The sequence below is a fragment of the Myotis lucifugus genome, unplaced genomic scaffold, assembly GCF_000147115.1.
Source record: "Myotis lucifugus unplaced genomic scaffold, Myoluc2.0 scaffold_701, whole genome shotgun sequence".
Classification (NCBI taxonomy): domain Eukaryota; kingdom Metazoa; phylum Chordata; class Mammalia; order Chiroptera; family Vespertilionidae; genus Myotis; species Myotis lucifugus.
The window spans coordinates 120,624-142,839 of NW_005871749.1; the positions used below are offsets into that span (position 1 = coordinate 120,624).

Below are 22,216 nucleotides of genomic sequence, written 5' to 3' on the forward strand. Positions count from 1 at the left end.
TGTCCAAAGACAGATTCTGTTTCTCCACAGAGTTTTTCCTGCCAGGGAAGAAACTGCTTTAGTTGAAGATCTGTGGGGGCGGGGCTTCTCTCTCCCAGTGAGAGCTGTGTGGCCTCTCTCTTATTTGCTGGCCTTGGGCCTCTTTGCAGTCACTATTCCAATAGCCCCCCCCCCCACCCCCCCGCCCTGTGTCTCTCCCTCTCCACCAGCTTACCCTCATGTTCCATATTCACACGGGAATTGGATTAGATGGTTAAATATGTGTTATACATAATCACCAGGTGCCTGGTTCCTTCTGGTTGTGGGGTTGCTAGTAAATGGTTCAGGGTGGGAGATGCAGTCTTGGGGGCGTATTTTGAAACTAAAATCTTACTGTCTCTTTACTGAAGAGTGTGTTGTTCTTTTCCACCCTCAAACTCTATCAGATAAATATTTTTTTTCTGAATACTTGTTTGCAAGCTCTGGTGTTTTGACCTGCCCTTTTAAATATTTTTATTTTTCCCCCTGATGAGCTCTTGGAGAAGTCCCTTTGGAAAACGTCTCTCTGAGGCGTGTGACGAGGGTATTGACTAGTGGTCCTGGGTGGGCATGGAGTTTTGTCTGGCCCCCCCTGCCAGGCTGCAGTCACCTGCTTTTATTTATGGTTTGGAGGAGAGCTTCTGAAATGCACCTCACAGATTCATTGCCGGCCCTGAAATCCATTTACCCTCCGTGCCAACTTTCCCACGGCCCTGAAACGTAGGCAATCAATCAGCTTCTCATTGGAGATCACATATTATGTCACTCAGGGGATTCTTTTCTTTTTCCAAATATGAAGAAATTTTTCTGGGCAGGGTTTTGAGTGGGAGAAGGAAGAGACGGAACGTGGATGGCACTCTGGCAACCAACATATTTATTCCTAGTTCTCTTTTTCTCTCTCCCTTCCATTTGTCCCCCCTCCCCTCTCCTATCTCCTATCTCTGAAGAGCAAACTATCTGGCCAGTGCAGGAAAGACAGCCAGACAGCTAACAACCATGGCTGTTGTGAGCAATGGGCGCTGCCGGGAGATGGCAGGAAAGATGTGTGAGATGAAAATGGACAGCATGAATGTGGGAGGTCCAGAGAGGTCAGGCTGTGGGGTGAGGCTGGAAGAGAATTGGGACAAGCATCTGATAAGAAGTAGCAGGACAGAGGTACCAGGAAACTCTGTAGAGAATGACTCGCAGGATAATGAGAATGAACAAACATATCTGAGAAAAAAATAACCAATGCCTAGCTTTTACCCTTAACTACAAGTTTTGATATTTTTGTTTACATAGTTTAAAATATTTAGACAGTTTCCCAGGAAAACGTTCTTATAGTAAGTGGTTCTTTGACTTTGGTTGTTCTTAAATGTCATGAAATATGTTCCTTAGGCTGCACACAATTTTGAAGTATAAATCTGTCTCTAAAGATGCATTTCCACAGTTAATAGAAGAAAATATTTAAAACTTGTGAAGAATTTGCTGCTAAAGAGCTTTGTCTCTGCCATTAGAAAATCTGAACAAACAACTGAAAACTCATAGTGTTTTACAAAAGTGGTATAAAGATGAACGTATGACTACTGACCAGTGCCAATCTAATGATGAGTGGCATCTGGTTCTGGAAAAAGAGTTGTGTAAAGTTCAGCATGTAAGCCTGACGCAGTGGCTCACTGCTTCTAGGAACCGGCAAAGGTCTTCTCACTCATCACCCAGTCCTCTGTTGTATTAAGGACATGAGTGAAGAAACTTTGTGTCATTTTCTCAAGATTACAAACCTGGTTTTGTTGTGGTTGTTGTTGTCTGTTATATCAAGAATTTCTGTGCTCTTATCCATATGTCCTGGAACATGAACTTTAATGTAAATTAGAAAACAATTAGGGCTTATAAAATGTTAACTCAGAGAAACTGGGTCCAACTCCTGAGACTCATTCATGAATTTATCAAAAGGATCTTGTTGCAGAACCCAGACAGCTTCCAGCTTGGGTGTGGGCATGCCTTTATACTCTGAGTGGGCAGCGAGGGCACAGTTCCTGGGAAGAGCGGTTTCTCCCGTTCCTCTCCCTCACTAGCGTGATGCCTGACTTTCAGGTCCTTTGCCCTGACCTGATGAAGATCCCTCCGTGGGTGTTCCCACAGGCTGGCAGAGGTTCAGCCGTCCTGGTTAGCACACACTTTGCAGAGGCATTACTCTTATTTCTTACTAGTGTTTTAAAAAACCACTTTTAATAATATCATACTCGTGGTTTTTTTCCAACAGTTCAGAAAAGTTTAAAGTGAAAACCATATTTTCTTTCTCCTCCCCATTACATCGCCCCAATAAATAACTGTTGTTACCAGTATTTTATATATCCCTCTAGGAATTTTTTTGTTATATAAGCTCCCCCAACATGTGAAAGGCCTTTATCAACAAAAACAAGATAAACTCTCTATTATTCTTCACCTTGTTTTCTTTAAAAAAATATTTTTATTGATATCAGAGAGGAAGGGAGAGGAAGAGAGAGATAGAAACATCAATGATGAGAGAGAATCATTGATCGGCTACATCCTGCACGCTCCCCATTGGGGATTGAGCCGGCAACTTGAGCATGTGCCCTTGACCAGAATTGAACCCGGGACCCTTCAGTCCATTGGCCGACGTTCTATCCACTGAGCCAAACCGGCTAGGGCTTAAATAATATATTTTTTATTTCAGAGAGGACGGAAGAGGGAAAGATTCTCATCATTGATGAGAATCATTGATTGGCTTCCCCTGCACGCCTCCTATTATGGGTTGAGCCTGCAACTTGGGCATGTGCCCTGACAGAATTGAATTGTGACCTCCTGGTTCATAGGTTGACACTCAACCACTAAGCAACACCGGCCAGGTGTTTTCTTAATATTTTTACAGATTTTTGAATATCAGATAGATGATTGGCTTCATTTAAAAAATGGTTTTCTGGCCCTATCTGGTTTGGCTCGGTGGATAGAGCGTCGGCCTGCGGACTCAAGGGTCCCGGGTTCGATTGCTGTTATAAACTGTGCAGTAATAAACATGCTTGAATGTATACCCTTGCATCTGGAACATCTGTACTAGAAACTCACTCATCGATGTTTCTAGCTCTCTATCCCTCTCCCTTCCTCTGTGTAAAAAATCAATAAAATATTTTAAAAAAATGGTTTTCTGATAGTTAATTGTTTGCATGTATGTAACTTATTTATTAATGGACATCAAAGTTGTTTCTAGTCTTTTGCTGTTATAAACTGTGCAGTAATAAACATGCTTGAATGTACACCCTTGCATCTGGAACATCTGTACTAGAAACTCCTAGAAGTGGAGTTGTTGGATTGAAAGGTATAGACATTTTACATTTCCTTACTGATCAATATCCATCCAAACAGCTTACAATAATTTACTCCCACTAATGTTATATGGGAGTGCTTGTTTCCCCCAAATATTGTTGAAAATAGATATAATCCAACTTATTTTTATGGTGAGCTCTTCCTCCTTCCCCACCCCCAGAGTGGCATCAGGAGGCAGGGAAGCTTACGTACCATCCTGGCAGTGAGGGCGCAGTCCTCTGAGTCCTCCCCTGGTGCAGCTCCTGTGGTTTGGTCTTTGGTTGTGGGCCTCTCTCCCCACTCATCCTTTCTGGATGTAACTAGTCTCGCTGGCCTTTGAGTGCGCACTGGCCTGTGCTGTTGAGGCCTGTGGCTCCTGCCATGGTCTGTCCTGCAAGTCTGCAGGTGATGCCCTCTTGTGGTCCCCACTCCAGGTCTCCTCACTGGTTGACTGTCCGCACTTCTGTGTTCACCACTGGGACAGGCAGAACCTGCTCAGCCTCTTTCGTGCCCTGTGTCGGCCTCAGGGAGACTTGTGTGCTCTAGCTAGGATTCCCACTCTGCTTAAACACACCCTGCTGTCAGTTCTTCAGTATTTTCCAAAGTTGCAGACATAGCACTTTCCCTAAAGGATTCTGAGACTTCTTTGTCTTGCTCCCCCGAACTCCTGGCTCTGTTCAGCCATCTAGAGTGCTGAGTGAGGCTGGATTCTTTCTCAGAGCTCCTCATAGCGTCTGTAACTTGGTGTCGTCTTCTCTGGATCTCTCGAAGCTCTCCGCTTGCCTTCCTTCCCCAACCCTTACCCACAACTAATAGTGGCTTTTGTCCTTGGATACTAGGTTAATATTCTAAAGCAATAGCTTTCTTAGGCAGTAACTTGTTTATCAACTATAATGGGAAGAAGTGCTATTATTTACAACAGCAATAACAAGTAAAAACAAATTTATTGTAAATAAACGTAACAAGAAATGTTCAAGATCTATACAAATAAAACTATAAGATTTTACTGTGGAGTTATGGTAACGTAGATAAAAAAGATATTGATAAATGGAGACTTCTCATGTTTCTGGTTAATATGATTAGTCAATTTTTCACAAATTAACACATACATTGAATAAATTTCAAATCAAAATTTTAGTGAGGTTCTTTATGGCATGTAATAAACTGATTCTAAGGCTCACTGGCAAAAGAAAATGTTCAAAGACCAGCCACAATAAATACAGGATAGAGCAAAAGTAGGTTTAAGTTGTGAGTACACAAAACAGTATATTCTTATATTATTATTTATTAATTATTGTATTTTTCATATGAACAACTGTGGGCATACTTTTGCTCCACCTTTTATGTAAAGAATGATAGGGCTGGCCGGTGTGGTTCAGTGGTTGAGTGTTGACCTATGAACCAGGAAGCCAAGGTTAGATTCTCAGTCAGGGCATGTGCTTGTGTTGCAGGTTCAATTCCCAGGAGGGGGCATTCATGAGGCAGCTGATCAATGATTCTCTCTCATCATTGATGTTTCTGTTTCTCTTTCTCCCCTCCTCTCTGAAATCAATAAAAAAGTAAAAAAAAAAAAAGAATGATAGGATTCTGGTTCTATTAGATAGCAAATGAAGGCCTATGAGTTATATAATTAAAAGAGGCCTAGCGATAGACATACACAGTAATTAAGATAGACCCAGAAATAGGAAAAAAAATCAATGGAACAACAAAAAGAATTCCAAATTCAGTCATTATTTGAGAATATGGGTTATAACAAAGATTGTAATTCATATCAGAGACAGGAAGGTAGATTATTCAAGGCATGACTTTGGACATTTTTTCCACTGGAGGAAAAAGCTAAGGACATACCTCATACCATACATAAGATTAATTCCAGATGAATTCAAAAGCCCAATATATTTAACAACCCATAGAAATTTTAGGTAAAAATTTAGGAGTACTTTTCATAATTGTGGAGTAGTGCATGACTTCCCAAGGAAAAACTAAAATCCAGAAGCAACAAAGCAAAATGCTAACAAATCTGTGTAAAACTTAAAACTTTTATATCAGAATATTTGGTTTGTTCACTGCACAGAGTAGATTTTCAGTAGATATTTGTTGAATTAATGACTATAAAATGAATTATAAACAAGTTAAAATACAAGCAAAATAATTGGAAGAGCATTTATTAAATATATAACAGGTAGCAATATGCAGCATATATTAAGTGTGATGCTATGAATCCAAAGATAAACAACTCAATAGAGAAATGAGAAAATACACATAGGAGGATTATGTGTTTGTTAGCCATTTATTTTTAAACAGATGCTCAGTATCATTAGTAACAAGGAATGTGCACATGAAAACAAGATGTTTGTTTATCATACTGAGAAAGTTGTAAACACTGATAATATCCATTTGATGAGAATGGGTAAAGCCATTTGAGAGGGAAATTTGGCTGTATCCTTCAAGATTAAAAAGGCCTCTATCTCTTGATCCAACAAGGCAATATCTATGAATCTGTCTAAAGAAAAATTTATTCCAGCACAGGTATATATTTTGCAAGGATGTCCATTGCAACATTGCTCATAACATTGAGAACTGGAAGCAATAAAAAGCCCTGCAATTTTGGCAAAGCTAAATAAATTATGTGGAATACATGTGGTCATCAAAAGGAACGAGGCAGATGTTTATTTATGGCACTGAAGGATTTATTAAATATACCATAGAGTTAAAAACAAGTAAAAACACCACATGTGGGATCCTCCATTTATATGAAAACTAGAGGCCTGATGCACAAAATTTGTGCAAGAGTAAGCCTTTGCAGCCAGGGTGGCTTCCTGGATCCTCCCCTCACAGCCATGGCGGCTTCCTCGATCCCGTGGCTGCAGCCCCGGCTTCGTCCAGAAGGAAGTCGGTCTAATTAGCATATTATGCTTTTATTATTATAGACTAGGGGTTCAGTGCATGAATTTGTGCACTTTGAAAGGAACTGTGGGTCGCGAGGCTGTGGTGGGCACAGGGGTGGGTCTCGGCCCATCCTCCATGCCCCCACCTGGCCCCTCCTGCCATGGCCCCCGGTCCCACTGCTGCCACTCCCATGTGCTGATGGTGCCAGCCCTGCTCGCACCCGCTGACGGCGTGGTGCGATTGGGGCCAGTGCCAGAAGCGGGTGCGAGTGGGGCTGGCACTGGTAGCAGGTGCGAGAGCCAGGCAGGACTGCGGCACACGGGAGCAAAGAATTTTCAGTAACCACCAGAGGCTTGCCCTGATGACAGCGACCGACACCCCGCCTTGGTCTGCACTGCGCTCACTGCTCCACATCTGCCGCAGCCGACGCCGCATGTTCCGCGCACGTCATAGCGACTGGTTGTTCAGTTCTGGTTGTTCCTCCGTTTGCTGTATTTGCATATTAGCCTTTTATTATATAGAATAAACTTTATATGAATCTAAGAGTGCCTAGAACAGTGGTTCCCAAACTTATTTGGCCTACCGCCCCCTTTCCAGAAAAAATATTACTCAGCGCCCCCTGGAAATTAATTTTTTAAAAAATTTTAATAGCAATTAAACAGATAGATATATGTATTAATGTTTCTACCTTTTTCGTAAAATATAGTAAAGAAAGGTGTAAATTAGAAACATTGAAGTTTGAAAGCAGCGCCCACCGGGGGGCGGTAGCGCCCACTTTGGGAATCACTAGCCTAGAAGAAGGGCTGCTAAAATGTGTAGTAACTGTGGTTACTCCTGGGGAAGAGAGTGGGTTAGAGGAAAGCAAGGGTCTCACATGTTATACATAGTTATAGTTTACTCAGGTATTTTACAATGATAATATTTTCATATATTACTTGGTAATAAAAAAGAGAAAACAAAAGGAGAGAAGGTTTTATGCAAAAATCAAGGAAGAAAGAAAGAGGAAAGGAAAAAAAGGAATCGGAGTGCATTATGCATCAAGCAGGTGCTGTAAACACAGAGACCTAGATGAGAGAAAGCCGCTTACTCATCCACAGAGGCTCTCTGCTTAATCCTCTCTGCCTGACTAGCCCAGCAGGGAGCTTAAGACCTTCCTGCTCTAGTTACCAAGCACCCTGAAGGCATAGGGGTGCTTGGAAATGGCTTCGGTGTGCAAATCAGGGTGGCTAGGACCTCCACCCTCTGCATGATGCGTGGCTCCCCTTGGCCATAAGAGCAATGTTGAGTCACATTGCTGGTTGATGTCTGTAGTGTTCCCTCCTTCAAGTTATGATGGCTCTTCCCCGAAGCCTGTAATTTCTGTCTCTGATGGTAATATTTGTGGAGCTTCATGTTTACGTGGCATTTCTTAGCGGTGGAGCTGAGTGATTTTGTCCATGAGAACATGTCTTCTGTCGCACAGAGAGTACCAGGAGCATAGGTTTTGCTCTGGTGTAAGGACCAGGAGAAAAGCCACAGGTCCCATGTTCCTGAGGCCAGTTGGGATGCCTGACTCTCAAATCTGTTCTTCCAATTATTCCCCTTGCTGAGTATATTCGTTTCCTAAGGCTGCCAGGGAGGTGGAGGGCTGAAAGAATAGAAATGTGTTCTCTCACAGTTCTGGAGGCTAAAGGTTTGAAGTCAAAGTGTCAGCAGAGCCATACTCCCTCTGAAATCTCTAGGGCAAGCATGAATCTAAGAGTGCCTAAGAAGGGCTGCTAAAATGTGTAGTAACTGTGGTTACTCCTGGGGAAGAGAGTGGGTTAGAGGAAATCAAGGGTCTCACATGTTATATATAGTTATAGTTTACTAAAGACTAACAAGCTCAAAGGCTAACACAGGCCAAATAAATGAGTCATGTGGCCCACGGACTGTTGAGTTTGACATGCTTGCTCTAGGGGACAGTCCTTGCATCTTCTAGCTGTTTCTTTCTTGGTCAAATCATTCTTTTGTTATAAATTATTTACATCTTTGTGGAGAGAAAATCCACTGGAATCAAATCACATTCTCTAGTCCTACTTCTACCTCCTTATTTTAAAGCAAACACCTTAATGTAGCATCTTGCACCTGTTAATTTTCTTTAAAAAATTTTTTTGAGATATAATTCACATATAACATATTAGTTTTATGTGTACAACATGGTGAATTGATATTTGCATATATTAGATGATCTTTACAATAAGTCTAGTTAACATCCATACCATACATAGTTACACAACATTTTTCTTGTGATGAAAACTTTTAAGATCTATTCTCTTAGCAACTTTCAAATGTGCAATACAGTATTGTTAACTGTAGCCACTGTGCTTGCATTACATTACATTCCCATGACTTATTTATTTTATAACTGGAAGTTTTTACCTTTCGGCCCCCTTTGCCCATTTTGCCTATTCCACTCCTTCCTCTGGCAACCACCAATCTGTTCTCTGTATCTATGAGCTTGTTTATTTGTTTTGAGTGAGATTTAAGCGAGCTATGTGAGTTCATACTGTATTTGTCTCTCTCTGACTTATTTCACTTAACATAGTGTCCTTAAGGCCCCTTACAGAGACACTTTGCTGGTCCCTACTCTGGGTCCTTGGTTCCATCAGGATCCTCATTTTACGGATGAGGAAATGGAAGCAGAGAATTTCTGTTTGGCCACAGCAATTTGTTCAAATGGTGAACTTGAGATTAGGCGTGTTGGACACCAGAGTCCCTGTTAGAGCTTTTCCTGAACAGCAGAGGCAGGCACAGCACTCAGAGAATAAGAATCAGTGAGGCAGCTGCTCAGCATGCCAGTGCCTCCCCCCGCACCCCGGGAGTTCTTAGAGGGTGACTTCACTCAGCGCCCGCACGTGTGGGCGCGTGGTGAGCTGTGTGTGTGACTAAAGCATAAGACAGAACCATAACAGGAGGTGGATGAATTAAATACAATTTTTAAAAAACCATTTCTGCTTTGAAAGTAGAGACAACACAGTGCCAGCAGCATCTTGGAGGCTGTTGGTTTTCATTCAGTAAAAGAGTGATGGGGGATTATTACTGCTGTTGATGCCGATGATAGTAGCAGTTGTCGCTGAACGATGACAATCATTTCCAAGTAGGAGAGCGGTCCTTATGAGAGCAGTTCGCTGTGTCTGGTTCATTTGAACACATCCCAAGAGTTACAGGTCATTGAATGAGTGAGGAGTGTCTGTCCTTTTGTTGTCCAAGTGTCCTTTTGCACATGTGCAGAAAGAGTTTGTATGCCTGAGCAGTTTCATCAGTGAAGACATGGTGGTGTGTTCCTTGTTTCTCATGCTGAAGTCCCCGAAAAGCATGGGAGGGACACCGTTCATTCAGTGAGGAATCAAAAGGTGTCAGTTGTTGGTAAAAAGCCAGGAGCCCTGATGCCTACTTGGGGTCCTTTGGAAAGTTAGCTTCTTTGCAGGGTGTTCGTGGTCCTTTTCTGCAACACCAGACCCTTTGCAGTGTTTCTGCAGAGTCTGAAAGCCTAACAAATGGGTCACTTTTTTTTTTTAATAGAGTTCCAGATGAGGGAGGCCCGAGAGAGAGAGAGAGAGATATTCCAGGTATAGGAATTGCCTAACATCTGCCAGAGCCCCAGGCTCTATGTTTCAACTACTGTTTAAAGGAGTTTGGGGACATTTGTCATAGCTGTTGGCCAGAATGTATATGAGAGAGATTGTGATTTTATATGTCTATTCCTGAAATTGGTTTTTGTCTATAGTTATTTACAGTGATTGGGGGAAGACCTCCACATTTTAATAAAAGCTGCTAAGTAATATTTTATTTGCAAAAAATGTCCTATTTGTTTCTACAAAGACTTGAGGATGTTTGTTGGTTAATAATAGAAAGTTTTTTATTTTTTTCATTTTTGCCTGGGAGCCTGTTCACCTAATCCTTTGGCATCCCAACCCCCATTTCTGGGCAAGGTCTCAAAGTGCAGATGAGAAAGCCTGTCTCTGCTTTACAAATGCCTGTTCTTCTCCCTGTGTTCTCACTGGCAACAAACTACCCAAATGATTATACCCCAGGATCTGCTGATGCAGAACAGGGCCCCTGAGCTGCCCTATGGAGACACTTGGCCTCCTCAGCCCTGGCTGGCAGGTAAGGGAGGGCTGTTAGAAAGATCCCCTGCCATTTTCTGTGCAATTATGTGCTCCTGGCATTTTTAAGTGGATTTTTTCCTTCTTTGCTACTCGGTGGTATTCTAATTTTTGGTACTTACATAGCTGAGTAAAATGTTTTTCAGCTGTGGAGTTGTTGAATTGAATTTGGTCTTCTCCATCTCCTCCCTCCCATTTCCCACCCCCCATTTCCTTCTTGTCTTCAGATAGGAGTGTTGCTCCCCACAAAACAAAAGCTCACATTTAAATAGTGTGGCCTGTGCCTGTGAGTGTATCACTAGTACCTTGTATTACTATCTGCTACCATCACATCCTAGAGCAGTGATGGCGAACCTTTTGAGCTCGGCGTGTCAGCATTTTGAAAAACCCTAACTTAACTCTGGTGCCGTGTCACATATAGAAATTTTTTGATATTTGCAACCATAGTAAAACAAAGACTTATATTTTTGATATTTATTTTATATATTTAAATGCTATTTAACAAAGAAAAATCAACCAAAAAAATGAGTTCGCGTGTCACCTCTGATACGCGTGTCATAGGTTTGCCAACACTGTCCTAGAGAATGGAGGGAGAGGTCAGGAACTTAGTGACTTTTTATGTATGACTTAGCAACAGCATATATGAAAAGATTTAAGAATGTTTGTCTATTGTAAACTCAGAGTGAATTAATATTGAGATGAGGCTGCTTGGGGGAAGCAACAATTATGTTCAAAGTGATACTGGTGATGTCCCCTCACCTGAGCAGATGTGGCAACCCCTGGGACCCCATGCTCCAGGAAACACAGAGTAGACAGGAATAAACCCAGGTCATTCAAAACTGCTTCACTTGAGGAACAGTTAAAAGAACGGGGGCTGTTTATTTTAGAGAAGACTCGGAAGGACCATAGCACTCTCTTCAAATGATGGAAGGGCTCTGTGTGTAGAAGCATTAGACCATGTGGAGCTTTAGGTCCTGGAACGAGGATGACTGGGTGGAAGGACTTACTGCCATCAGGGGTTCTCAAAGATGGTTGCCTGGGGTGCTGCCTGTGAGCCTCACAGCTGATCCCTTGGAATGAGTGTGAGTCCTGATTTGTATCTAATGAACTCAGATAACTATGAAAGCCAGCCCAGGGCACGATAAACAGATATGCTGATTAGGTAGGAGAAAAGAATGATGGCTCTAGTATGGTACCATCTTCTATGGTCCTACTTTCCCCAATTTACCTTAAGTTCGCTTTCATTTTTCTGCTTTCTCTAAGATATTTTCCCATATCTGCTGACTCAACAGTTCAAATTTTGGGAAGTTGTGTTATAGAAATAAAAATACAAGTATTTAATGATATGTGCACAATTATATAAATACATATACCCCTGTGCATATGTTCTTTTATAAAGATACTAGAGGCCCGGTGCATGACATTCGTGCACTGGGGTGAGGGGGGTCCCTCAGCCCAGCCTGTGCCCTCTCGCAGTTCAGGACCCCTCTGGGATGTCTGCCTGCTGCTCCCGCCACTTCCACTGGAGCTCGGCTTTTGGCTGAGCTATGCTCCCCCTGTGGGAGTGCACTGACCACCAGGGTGCAGCTCCTGCATTAAGCGTCTGCTCCCTGGTGGTCTGTGTGTGTCATATGCAACTGGTCATTCTGTTGTTTGGTTGATTTGCATATTAGCCTTTTATTATATAGGATGTAACATTTTAAATATGTAAAAATATAAAAAATATACATATATCTTTTTATAAATATATACATGTGTATATATCATTTGAATTGCAAAAATATGGAAATAACCTGAATGATGATAAATGAGAAGAGTGGAAGTAGTGGAATAAATTGTGGTCTCTCCATAGTGTGATTATGCAGTTATTATAGATCTATATCTACCAACCTGGAGGGGTGGGGAGAAGATAGAATTAAGTGAGAAAAGCAAGAGAAACATCTGTAGTATGATCTTGTTTTGTGAGACTAAATTATAAAAAATACTCTCACATATGTAATCATGTTCGCATATATTTGGGTGAAGGTGTAAAAGGGGTGGGAGAATGTAGATGAAGTTATTAACAGTGGTGGAGAGTTTGAGGTGGGTGGGGACCTGAGTGACGGAAAGTGAAAGGGGTTGGCTTATCTATCCATCACCATCCATCCATCCATCCATCCATCCATCCATCATCTTCATTGGTTGGGCTTAATCATGGATTAGTTTAGAGGACTTTAATGAAAGGAAGGAAGGAGAAAACTTTCTTAGTTATTTCCATTTTTTGCTCTGTTGTTCTTATAAAAACTCTTGATCTTTCTATTAAGGACAATCCATGGATTTTATAATAAAATGATCATTAGTTTTAATTCTTTAGAGCAGTGGTTCTCAACCTTCTGGCCCTTTAAATACAGTTCCTTATGTTGTGACCCAACCATAAAATTATTTTCGTTGCTACTTCATAACTGTAATGTTGCTACTGTTATGAATCGTAATGTAAATATCTGATATGCAGGGTGGTCTTAGGTGACCCCTGTGAAAGGGTTGTTCGACTGCCAAAGGGATCGCGACCCACAGGTTGAGAACCACTGCTTTAGAGTGATTGTTTAAACAATTTAAAAGAAATCTTGGAAATGTGTAAAGATAAAATATTTTAAGTCAAAACAGAATTTCTAGATATCATGAAAGATGAATGATTTAAGAATCAGTTGTATTTTCTTTTTGTTTTGTTGCCGTATAGGAGGTGCTCATTTTCTCCTCATGTTCCAGAAAATGTTTCCTTTCTTAAATCTAGGGAACACAGGGTTGGGTTAGGAGCACCCAACTCAGAAGTTTGCTAGTTCCCAGTGGGGAAGGAGAACATTGAATGGAGAGCTCTAACATAAGTGTGTGTGCATGTGTGTGTGTGTATTTTATTAAACCTCACCTGAGTATATTTTTCCCACTGATTTTTAGAAAGAGTGGAAGGGAGGGAGGGGTGAGAGAGAGAAAAAAATCCATAGATGTGAGAGAGACACATCAATGGGTTGTCTCTTGCACATGCCCCAACCAGGGCCAGGTATTGAACCCGCAACCCAGGTACATGCCCTTGACTGGGAATTGAACCTGTGACCCTTCGGTGTGCAGGCCAGTGCTCTAACCATTTAGCAATACTGGCCAGGGCAATGTGTGTGTATATTTTTAATTCGTTTCTCTCTGCTGAGATAGCCAGAAAGATACTGCTGTATTCCTGTCTGGCAGATGCTTTCTTTCTAATTATTTTTAAGATTTATTTTCCCTTTTAAACTATCCTCATTATACATTCATATTTGATGCTAATAGTCCTTTCTACATAAAGAATTTGCCTGCATACAGAAGAGCCCCAGATGTTGTAGAGTTGGCTGGTGATTTAACTCCTGCTTATAATGAGAGAGGATTTGGGGGAGAATGGATGCTGTTTCATTGATGTAGACTCAGAGCTGATGCCAAGTAGCCACTCTGAGACAAAAGCGAGACATGAGTGGGAATGTCAGATCTGCAGAAATAGAAATACTAACCATCACATGCATCTTACTGTACTTGCGTGTAATTATTAGGTTAACATTGCCAGTCAACGGTGGTCTTATAATTAAAAGTATCAGAAATTCCATAGAATCCCCTTCGCTGGTCATTGAGTTCTGGGTATTTAATGCAATTAGAACATTCCAGAATCATGGATATCAACCAGAATTTCAGTCTGCTTAGTACTTACCTTGATTCAGACAAATCAGGAAGTTAAAAAAGTATTTTCATACAAGCGACTGCCTCATAGATAACACTAAACTATTATGAAAAATATACAAAGAAGGATCTGTGCATGGCTGATTCCATTTTAAAAATCTCAGTTTTAGTTCAAAGGTACCATCGCTTTGGGGAAACTGGTCATGTGCAGTGACATCTTTCTACCTCACAGGCTTGGCCAAAAACCTGAGTAGTGCTTATGGGCAATTTCTCACAAGGGGCTGGGGAGAGTCAGAAATGTTCTCTGAAGCTTTGACCCAGAGAGAATGAAGGAGGGGAGGGGCGCTGTGAAGCGGAAAGATGTGCTAGGGACTAGAGTGCTACGGGAGAAGTTACGATCACATTTATGACCACCCCTGCATTCGGTTTGGGCATCCTGTGGAGTTTTGAGTTTGGTTGTCACTATGGCCTTGTTTTCTTGGGTACGATACCTGCTTCATCCAGAAAATCACCCTCTCCCCTACCCCATCCCCAGGCTGGGCTGCAAGGCCTCACGGCTGACTTTCTATGAATGTTTGAGTCCATGGTGTTTTGCTGCTTTTCTCATGCCTTTTTTTTTTTATGATGTTTCAGCTCATCCACCATACACCATGTGCTTTAGAGTGAAATTCTACCCACATGAACCCCTGAAGATTAAAGAAGAGCTCACAAGGTATTTTTCATTTGTTTTATGTTTAACATAACCCTTCCCCCACAGGCCTCCCACAACCATCCAGGTCCTTCGAGTCTTCCAGGCTGGAGGTGCCAACAATGTGGGCGCTCAGCTCGGCATCCTGGCTTGGAATGTTTCTCTTGCACTTAATTGTCTCAGGATTTTTCAAACACTTGTCATGGGGAGTGTAATTAAGTGCACAGAAAAGCAGCGGTTATAAGGAGGAGGTACTCCCTGCAAACATCTGACAGTAGGGTGCTAAAAATAGATAGAAGATGACGGTCTTTAGGATATGGGCAAATTCATAGTGAGTGAAGCCCCGAGGGCCTATCTTCTGGATCTCAGCTTTTCTGGGAGGGAAGAGACCACTTGATAGAACGGACTGTTTGTCATCCTGCATTCCGCTCACTAAATGACCGACGGTCGGGCCGGCTTCCCTCTCCTGGTAGACTCTTCTCAGCCCAACTCTCTGAATATTCCGATTCTCAGGCCTCCCCAGTGCTGAGGCCACATTCTGGGGGTTTTGCTTCCGTGAACAGCCTGGCCCAGTACAGCTGATCAGGTCCCAGAGGGGCCTATTCAGTGGAGGGGGAAGAGCCATTCTGTGTTAAGTTCTTGATGAGGCTCTGATTTGGTGACCGCAGAAATCACTCTGCATAATTATCTCTCAAAATAACCTCCGCAGGTACGAATGCAACAGAGAAACAAGTGCCCTTTGCTGATCCTCATTTGCAGGGGATGTGCTGGGTTCTTGGCTATTTAGCTTTCTCATTATCCGCGAATGTCTGGTAGAGCTTGACCATAGTGGCACTGAGGGCGCAGATGGGTTCTTCTCTATTATGAACTAGTACACAGTCATTCAGGGAGGGTTGTGCTTGGGGGCGGGGGGAGGGACAGGTGTAGAGAGGAGAAATACATAGGTAATGGACATTATAAGTGGTGGTTCGGATTTTGCAATCTGACCTGCTGTGTGTGTGTCTTTTTAAATTGAGGTAAAATTCATATAACATAAATGAATTTCACCATTTCAAAGTGTACAATTCATTGGCATTAAGCACATTCACAATGTTAGGCAACCATCACCACTGGAGAGTTCCAGAACATTTTCTCACCACCCCAAAGGAAACACTGCACCTACTAGCAGCCAGTACTCAGTCTCCTCTCTTCCAGCCCCTGGGAACCACTAATCTACTTGCTGTCTCTATGGATTTACCTGTTCTAGACATTTCATGTAAATGGACTCACGCCATATTTTGCCTGCTCATGGCTCAAAAATTTATTCATTTATTTGATAAGTTCTTCAGTTCCCACTCTTTCTATAGCCCAGGGAACAGGAGCTTCTGAGCTTCCAGAGAGAGAGAGAGAGAGAGAGAGAGAGAGAGAGCGGGGCAGGCTTGTCCTGCTCTCTGGGCTCTCAGGGTGGTGCTAACAGTATAATCAGGAAGAACCACCAGGGGCCCAAATGGCTCACTTTTGTCATTTATGTTCTCTATAATCTTGTGTGGAGGACAAAAATTGATAGTGTCATAATAGAAATTAACAATAGATCTTTTGTGGTTGAGAAAAGTCCCATTTGAAAGTAAAAGAGAATAAAGTTTTAGCTAATAACTTGAGTTAAATCCCTCTCAATTAAATTTGCTAGCATTCACAGGCATTTGCTTGAACAGCTAAAGTCTGAGTAATGGAAAATTGTGAACATTTTTATGTCTCTGAAGGAAATTAAGATGATGCTCAGTCCTTGAACAGTGGAGATGAGCTTTTCTTAGTCATTATGGTCCTTAGTATTCAAAATGAATCTAAAAACTGTGCAATGCCCAGGCGCTTATGGTTTAAACCCTACCTTGAAAGAGTTTAGTTTTTCTTGTTTGAGAAATTATTTTATTGTAAGATTAATCTAAAATTTAAGATGAATTTAATATAGAAGTTAAGATCACAGTTATGACCGTGCTTAGGGGTAAAGAAACATTGGGGAAAAGGGCAGATTTAAGAGAGGAAGACCACACAAATACTCACACAAAGACTTTTGAAATCATTTTTCATTCTCTAACTCTCCATTTATGCTGTCATCTTACGATCCCCCCCCTTTTTGTAAATGCTGTATACGATTAGATATCATCAAAGTATATTGGTTTTAATATTTTAGTCAGAACCATGTTTAAATTCAGGCCAGGGAGAGAAGCAATGTCATTAATGGTGGCACAATAATGGAGGCCCAGATCCTTTGGGTGCATAGTCCTTTCATTCTGCAGATGTGATGCCAAAGGAAGAGGCATCATCATTATTATTTTAGTGGTTATTGTATTTAAACAATGAGCACCTGAGCCTGAAGCCATTTTGAAGGCTCAGTGGATTATGTCGAATCCACAGTAATCCATGATTATCTCTGGAGATGACAGATAGGAGCCAGCACCCAGGCTCCGATGTTGTGAAAGCTGATTTTTCCTTTCTCGGGAAGCTTTTGTCCAACTGGATTTCTAATTTACAGGATTAGAACCCAGACCTCTCATTCATCAAGAAATAGTTATTGGAAACTCTTTTTTACGCTAAACTTATCACACAAAGTGGCAAGGAATGCTTTCTGTTCAATGCATACGTTTAGCAGGTAGAAAAGAAACTTATGGCAGGTGCCCTGGTAGTTCACCTTCTTTTTTAAAAGAGGAAAGATTTGATCAATTTCTAGTACTTTGCTACCAGGGGTGAAATGTAGCATGTGAGGTTTCACACCAGCAGCGATCACCTGGGAACTGGGACCCAGCAATCTCTATTTTCATAGCCCTGCAGCATGTCAACATTTGAGAATCACTATTCTAAGGCAATTTGGATTTTCAAAAGTATTAATTTCTTTTGGCAAATATTACAGTGTACACTTAAATGGGTTTGATATGATCACAACCTTGTGCCACCATCACCACAATCTAATTCCAGAGTATTTTTATCACCCCAGTAGGAAACCCCATAGCCCAGCAGTCATTCCCTGGCAGCCACTAATCCACTGTCTGTCTCTAAAGATTTGCCTATTCAAGACATTTCATATAAATAGAATCATAATATGTAGTATATTCTGTGACTGGCTTCTTTGCACTTAGTGTCATATTTCCAAGGTTCATCCCTGTTGTGCATGAATAAGTACTTCATTCCTTATGTGGTTGAATCATATCCCATTGCATTCTCATGTCGTTTACCTTTTCATCAGTTGATGGGCATTGGGTTTTCCCACTTTTTAGCTACTCTGAATAATGCTGGTGTGTCCCTCTCCCCTGGATGAATTGGACGCAAGTGTATTTTTTTTCTGTTTGGTGCCCCAGTAATTTTAAAAACAGAATTTGTTGCAACGTTTAAAATTCAAAGGGTCTTACTTTGTCAATGAAAGAAATTCTAAACCTAAAGGAAGGTCTAAAGAGTGTATGATGAGCCATGGTTTTGAGGGCTAGTCCCAGACGCAATGTCTCCTCAAGGGAATGAGATAATGCCCCCGGGGAATAGCAGTTTATTTTATACACTAGAATCAAAGGAGAAGACATAGGAAAGGTTTGCATGAAATCCAACGGTTGCAGATGGAGGAGGCAGAAGGAAGCAAAGCAGGGAAATCTCTAGGATGGATAAAAAGTAAAACGGAGGGATACACGCTTCCTTTACATGGTGGGTGCAGGACAGTTCACCTTTAGCCTACATAATTTACAGAGGTATGTGGGTAAAGAGAATAATGAGGAATGTTGGCCTTGTTTCACCCCTCACCAGTGTTTACCTCTGGAGTTCTGGAGAAGAGATCACTCTGACATTTTAAGTATGTTATTCTAGATGCACAAAAACAATGGATCAAGGTAGACCTTAATCTACCACATAGGCCTTGGAATGTGATCTCCCCCCATAACCCGTTCAGTTAGGAATTTCTTATGATTGGAACATCTTGTGTGGTCACTTTCAGTTACTGAGTTGTCATGCTTGCCAAAGGAGCCCCTTTGGTTCACAATTTCTAAATCCATCTCCTGATTTCCTGAAAAGCTGGATGCATTTGGCTTGTTTTCTATGCAGTAGGAACTGTGTGGCGGCTGACCCCTTCATGGGGCCAGCGCTCTCCATTCTGCTTCCCTGGCACCCTTATGCCAGCTCCTTTCACTCCTTATCAGGTTTGCCTGGCTCTGCAGGCATCTGAGTTTGCTGTCCCTGCAGAGGGGAGAGGACACTAAATAGGTGACAGCTCCAGTTATGAATTAATTTGCTTTCTGGCCTCATAACAAAGTCATCTTGAGATTGATTGCTGTTGAGTCTGTGTGCTGGAGACTGGTTCCCCTATACTGAGTTCATCCATTTCCTGACTTTCACACAGAACGTGGGAAGCATGTACCGGTGGGTGTCATCCTGTGGGACCTCCTGCCAGGAACAGTGGCTGCTGGCCCTCTGGCTTTCCTTGGTCCTTCTCATGTCTCTTGGAAGAGGGCCAGCCCCCCAGCTTTGGAAGCTGCCACAGACACTGGGCTGTTCTGTGGATTCTGAGGGCCCCTCCGTTTTCTGCGCTGGCCCCCCAAGGGCTGGGCATGTCTCAGCCATTCCTGGAGCTGCGGAGGGCGCTGCTGATACAGGTGGATAGAACATGAGCAATCACTGACACTTAGGGGGACTCTTTCCTTTGTATTGCAGGTACCTTTTGTACCTGCAAATTAAGAGAGATATTTTCCACGGTCGCCTACTCTGCTCCTTCTCAGATGCTGCCTACCTGGGTGCATGCATCATTCAAGGTAAGTTGAACTGGACTATAGAGATTCAGCTGCTCAGAGGTCCCCCCCCCCGCCCCCCGTGCCTGTCCTGCTGGTGTCCATGGTTTGAGGCCAGGCAGGGCTGGGTATTCGGCACCAGAGCCCCTGGTTATCTTTCCTCTCAAGCCAGCAGGGTCTGGTGGAAGGCTGGGCTGTGGTGGTCACAGGGGCCTCTGCAAAAACAAAGGGTCCTCAAGGCCCATGGCAGAGCTCAGAATGTGGGACTTTATGAGAAGCCCTGAAGGATTGTGGGTGTTTTATGCTCAGAGTGCCAAGTGCTGACCACCTGCTGTAGGGCTCAATGGGTACACTGAGGAGAAACTGTGTCCAGGAAGATAGATGTAAATTCAAACATTGGAGTGAAATGTCAGAACATATATACATATATGTATGTATGTATTCATTCATTCATATGGGTACACGCATACTGTATCTAATTCTTCAGCTTCTCCAGCCACGTAGGGTGGTGAGGGGAGTCCAGGCCCACAGTCTGTTGTATGACTCAGGTGTTCTGTTCCCCTGGGCCAGTCGGGAGGCAGCTGGTGGCAGGGGATGTTCAGAAGGACTCAGGTGATCCAGCCATTTGTAGCATGAATGCTAATGACATGTTTATCGGAGAAGGGAAGGGAGGGAGGGGGAGAGAGACAGGGACCGAGTGAGCATGTCACCCTTATAAAGGGACTGGGACAATACGTGGATCCTGACAGTCATCTGCTGATCACAATTCCAAGCTCCATACACCGTTGGAGAGAGAGACCCATCCTTCTCCCGAGGTTGTGATAGGCAGAGCTGTCCCTGAGGGGTGCTCTGTGCTGGGAAATGATCTTGTGAGGTGTGTGCCCTCTGGGAATTCTAAAGGATGCATCTGTGCTGATGCTCCCCTTCCCTGGGGAGCAAACTAGTGATGCTCAGCAGATTTTGGCAGAGGTGTTGACACCCTTGGGGATAGTCACATTTAAAGTCAGGCCGAAACCGGTTTGGCTCAGTGGATAGAGTGTCGGCCTGCGGACTGAAAGGTCCCAGGTTCGATTCCGGTCAAGGGCATGTACCTGGGTTGTGGGCACATCCCCAGTAGGAGATGTGCAGGAGGCAGCTGGTCGATGTTTCTCTCTCATCGATGTTTCTAACTTTCTATCTCTCTCCCTTCCTCTCTGTAAAAAATCAATTATATATATATATATATATATATATATATATATATATATATATGAATGTTTAAAAAAAAAAAAAGTCAGAACGACAGTGATACTGTGATGGGAAAGGTCCTTGCGTCTGCCCAGAGGCGGGACACGTGCTTCCAAAAGCCTTCTCTCTTACATCCGAGCTAAGGAGGTGGAAACCCATAGTTCTCCCCCTTCCCTGTGAGGACGGCAAGTTCCTAGTCAGGGAGCACTGTGTTCTTTAAGGGAGACGTGGATCGATACTAATCCAAGCAGCAAACCCACATGTGAGGATTTCAGAACGCGGCTAGGCATGAGTGAATAGTGGTCAATTCTCCAAGGGCAAACTCAATATGGTCTGTAATGGGAGATTCTCCATCCTTTTTATGTTTGAGATAAAGTCACAAAGGCTCCGTCCAGATGATGGGGGCCCTTTTTGTTGTCTCGACGTATTCTCACTGACCACACACAGATGCTGTGGAGAGAGTAGAGTTGCAAATGGACTGCTGACCTCCAAAGGATTTTTCAGCTAAAAAAAATGCAGTGGTGTCCATGGGCCATTTATAGCGAGTCCAGTAAAAGCAGATCCATAAAGTTCTGTGGTGCTGGAGCCATTCTTCAGCAGCTCTAGAGATTGTTACAAATGCAGATAAAGATCTGCTTTGTAGGAACTGCTTATGCTTATGGAGAGCGATAGGGAAAGTAAAGGATTAGAAGGTGAGGCCATGTGACTTTTCATTGGCTTCTCATTTGCCAATGCTCTTTTTTATTAATTTAAATTTTTTATTGTTGACACTATTGCAGATGTCCCCATTTCACCTCCCACCCCTTTGCCCATCTTCCCCAATCCCTCCCTGGGCCCTCCCCACACTATTGTCTGTGTCCATGGGCTATGCATATATGTTCTTTAGCTAATCCCTTCACCTTCTTTAAACAGTCTGCCCCACAACCCCTCCCCTCTGACATTTCTCAGTCTGTTCCATGTATCCATGCCTCTGGTTCTATATTGTCCTTCTGTTTATTTTGTTCATTAGATTCCACATGTTAGTAAGATCACATGGTATTTGTCTTTCTCTGATTGGTTTATTTTACTTGCCAACACTCTTTGAAGGAGCATGCTTTTAGCTTCTGTATATTCTGAGTGTATAAAAACCAGGCAGCCTCCCCGAGTTTTGCCACTTGTACGTACTGAACACAATGGGCATATTCAGTACATGCCATACATTTTCTTTCATGTTAAAGACAAATTACAAAGCAAACACACAGGACCCTAGGGACCTATTTCCATTCTTTCTCAGTAAAAATATCTTTCCTGCTCCTTCTATGGAATAGCAACAGGGCAGGATTCTTGTTCTTATCTCCTCTGCCTGGTGTGTTCAACCCTGTGGGTCTGTGGCTCCTACTAGAAATTCAGACCTCAGTTCAGATGTCGCTTCCTCTGAGAAGTCTTCCTGGACTACTGAAGTAGCCTCCCTCCTGCCCATCATTACATCATCCTTTCTCATACCCATTTTGCTGTCTTTTAAGCACTTAGATCTGAAGTGACCCTGTTAAGTTGTTTTGGGGTTTATTATGCAT

General features: G+C 42.6%; 1 protein-coding gene across 1 annotated transcript in view; it reads left to right on the forward strand.

Moving 5' to 3' along the window:
• The window catches only part of FRMD3 (FERM domain containing 3), a 108,259-nt gene that overhangs the window by 14,339 nt on the left and 71,704 nt on the right, over positions 1-22,216 (forward strand). The window contains exons 3-4 of the mRNA XM_006105588.3: positions 14,646-14,724; positions 19,363-19,460. Coding sequence (XP_006105650.1) covers positions 14,646-14,724; positions 19,363-19,460 — 177 coding nt within the window. The remainder of the gene's footprint in view (positions 1-14,645; positions 14,725-19,362; positions 19,461-22,216) is intronic.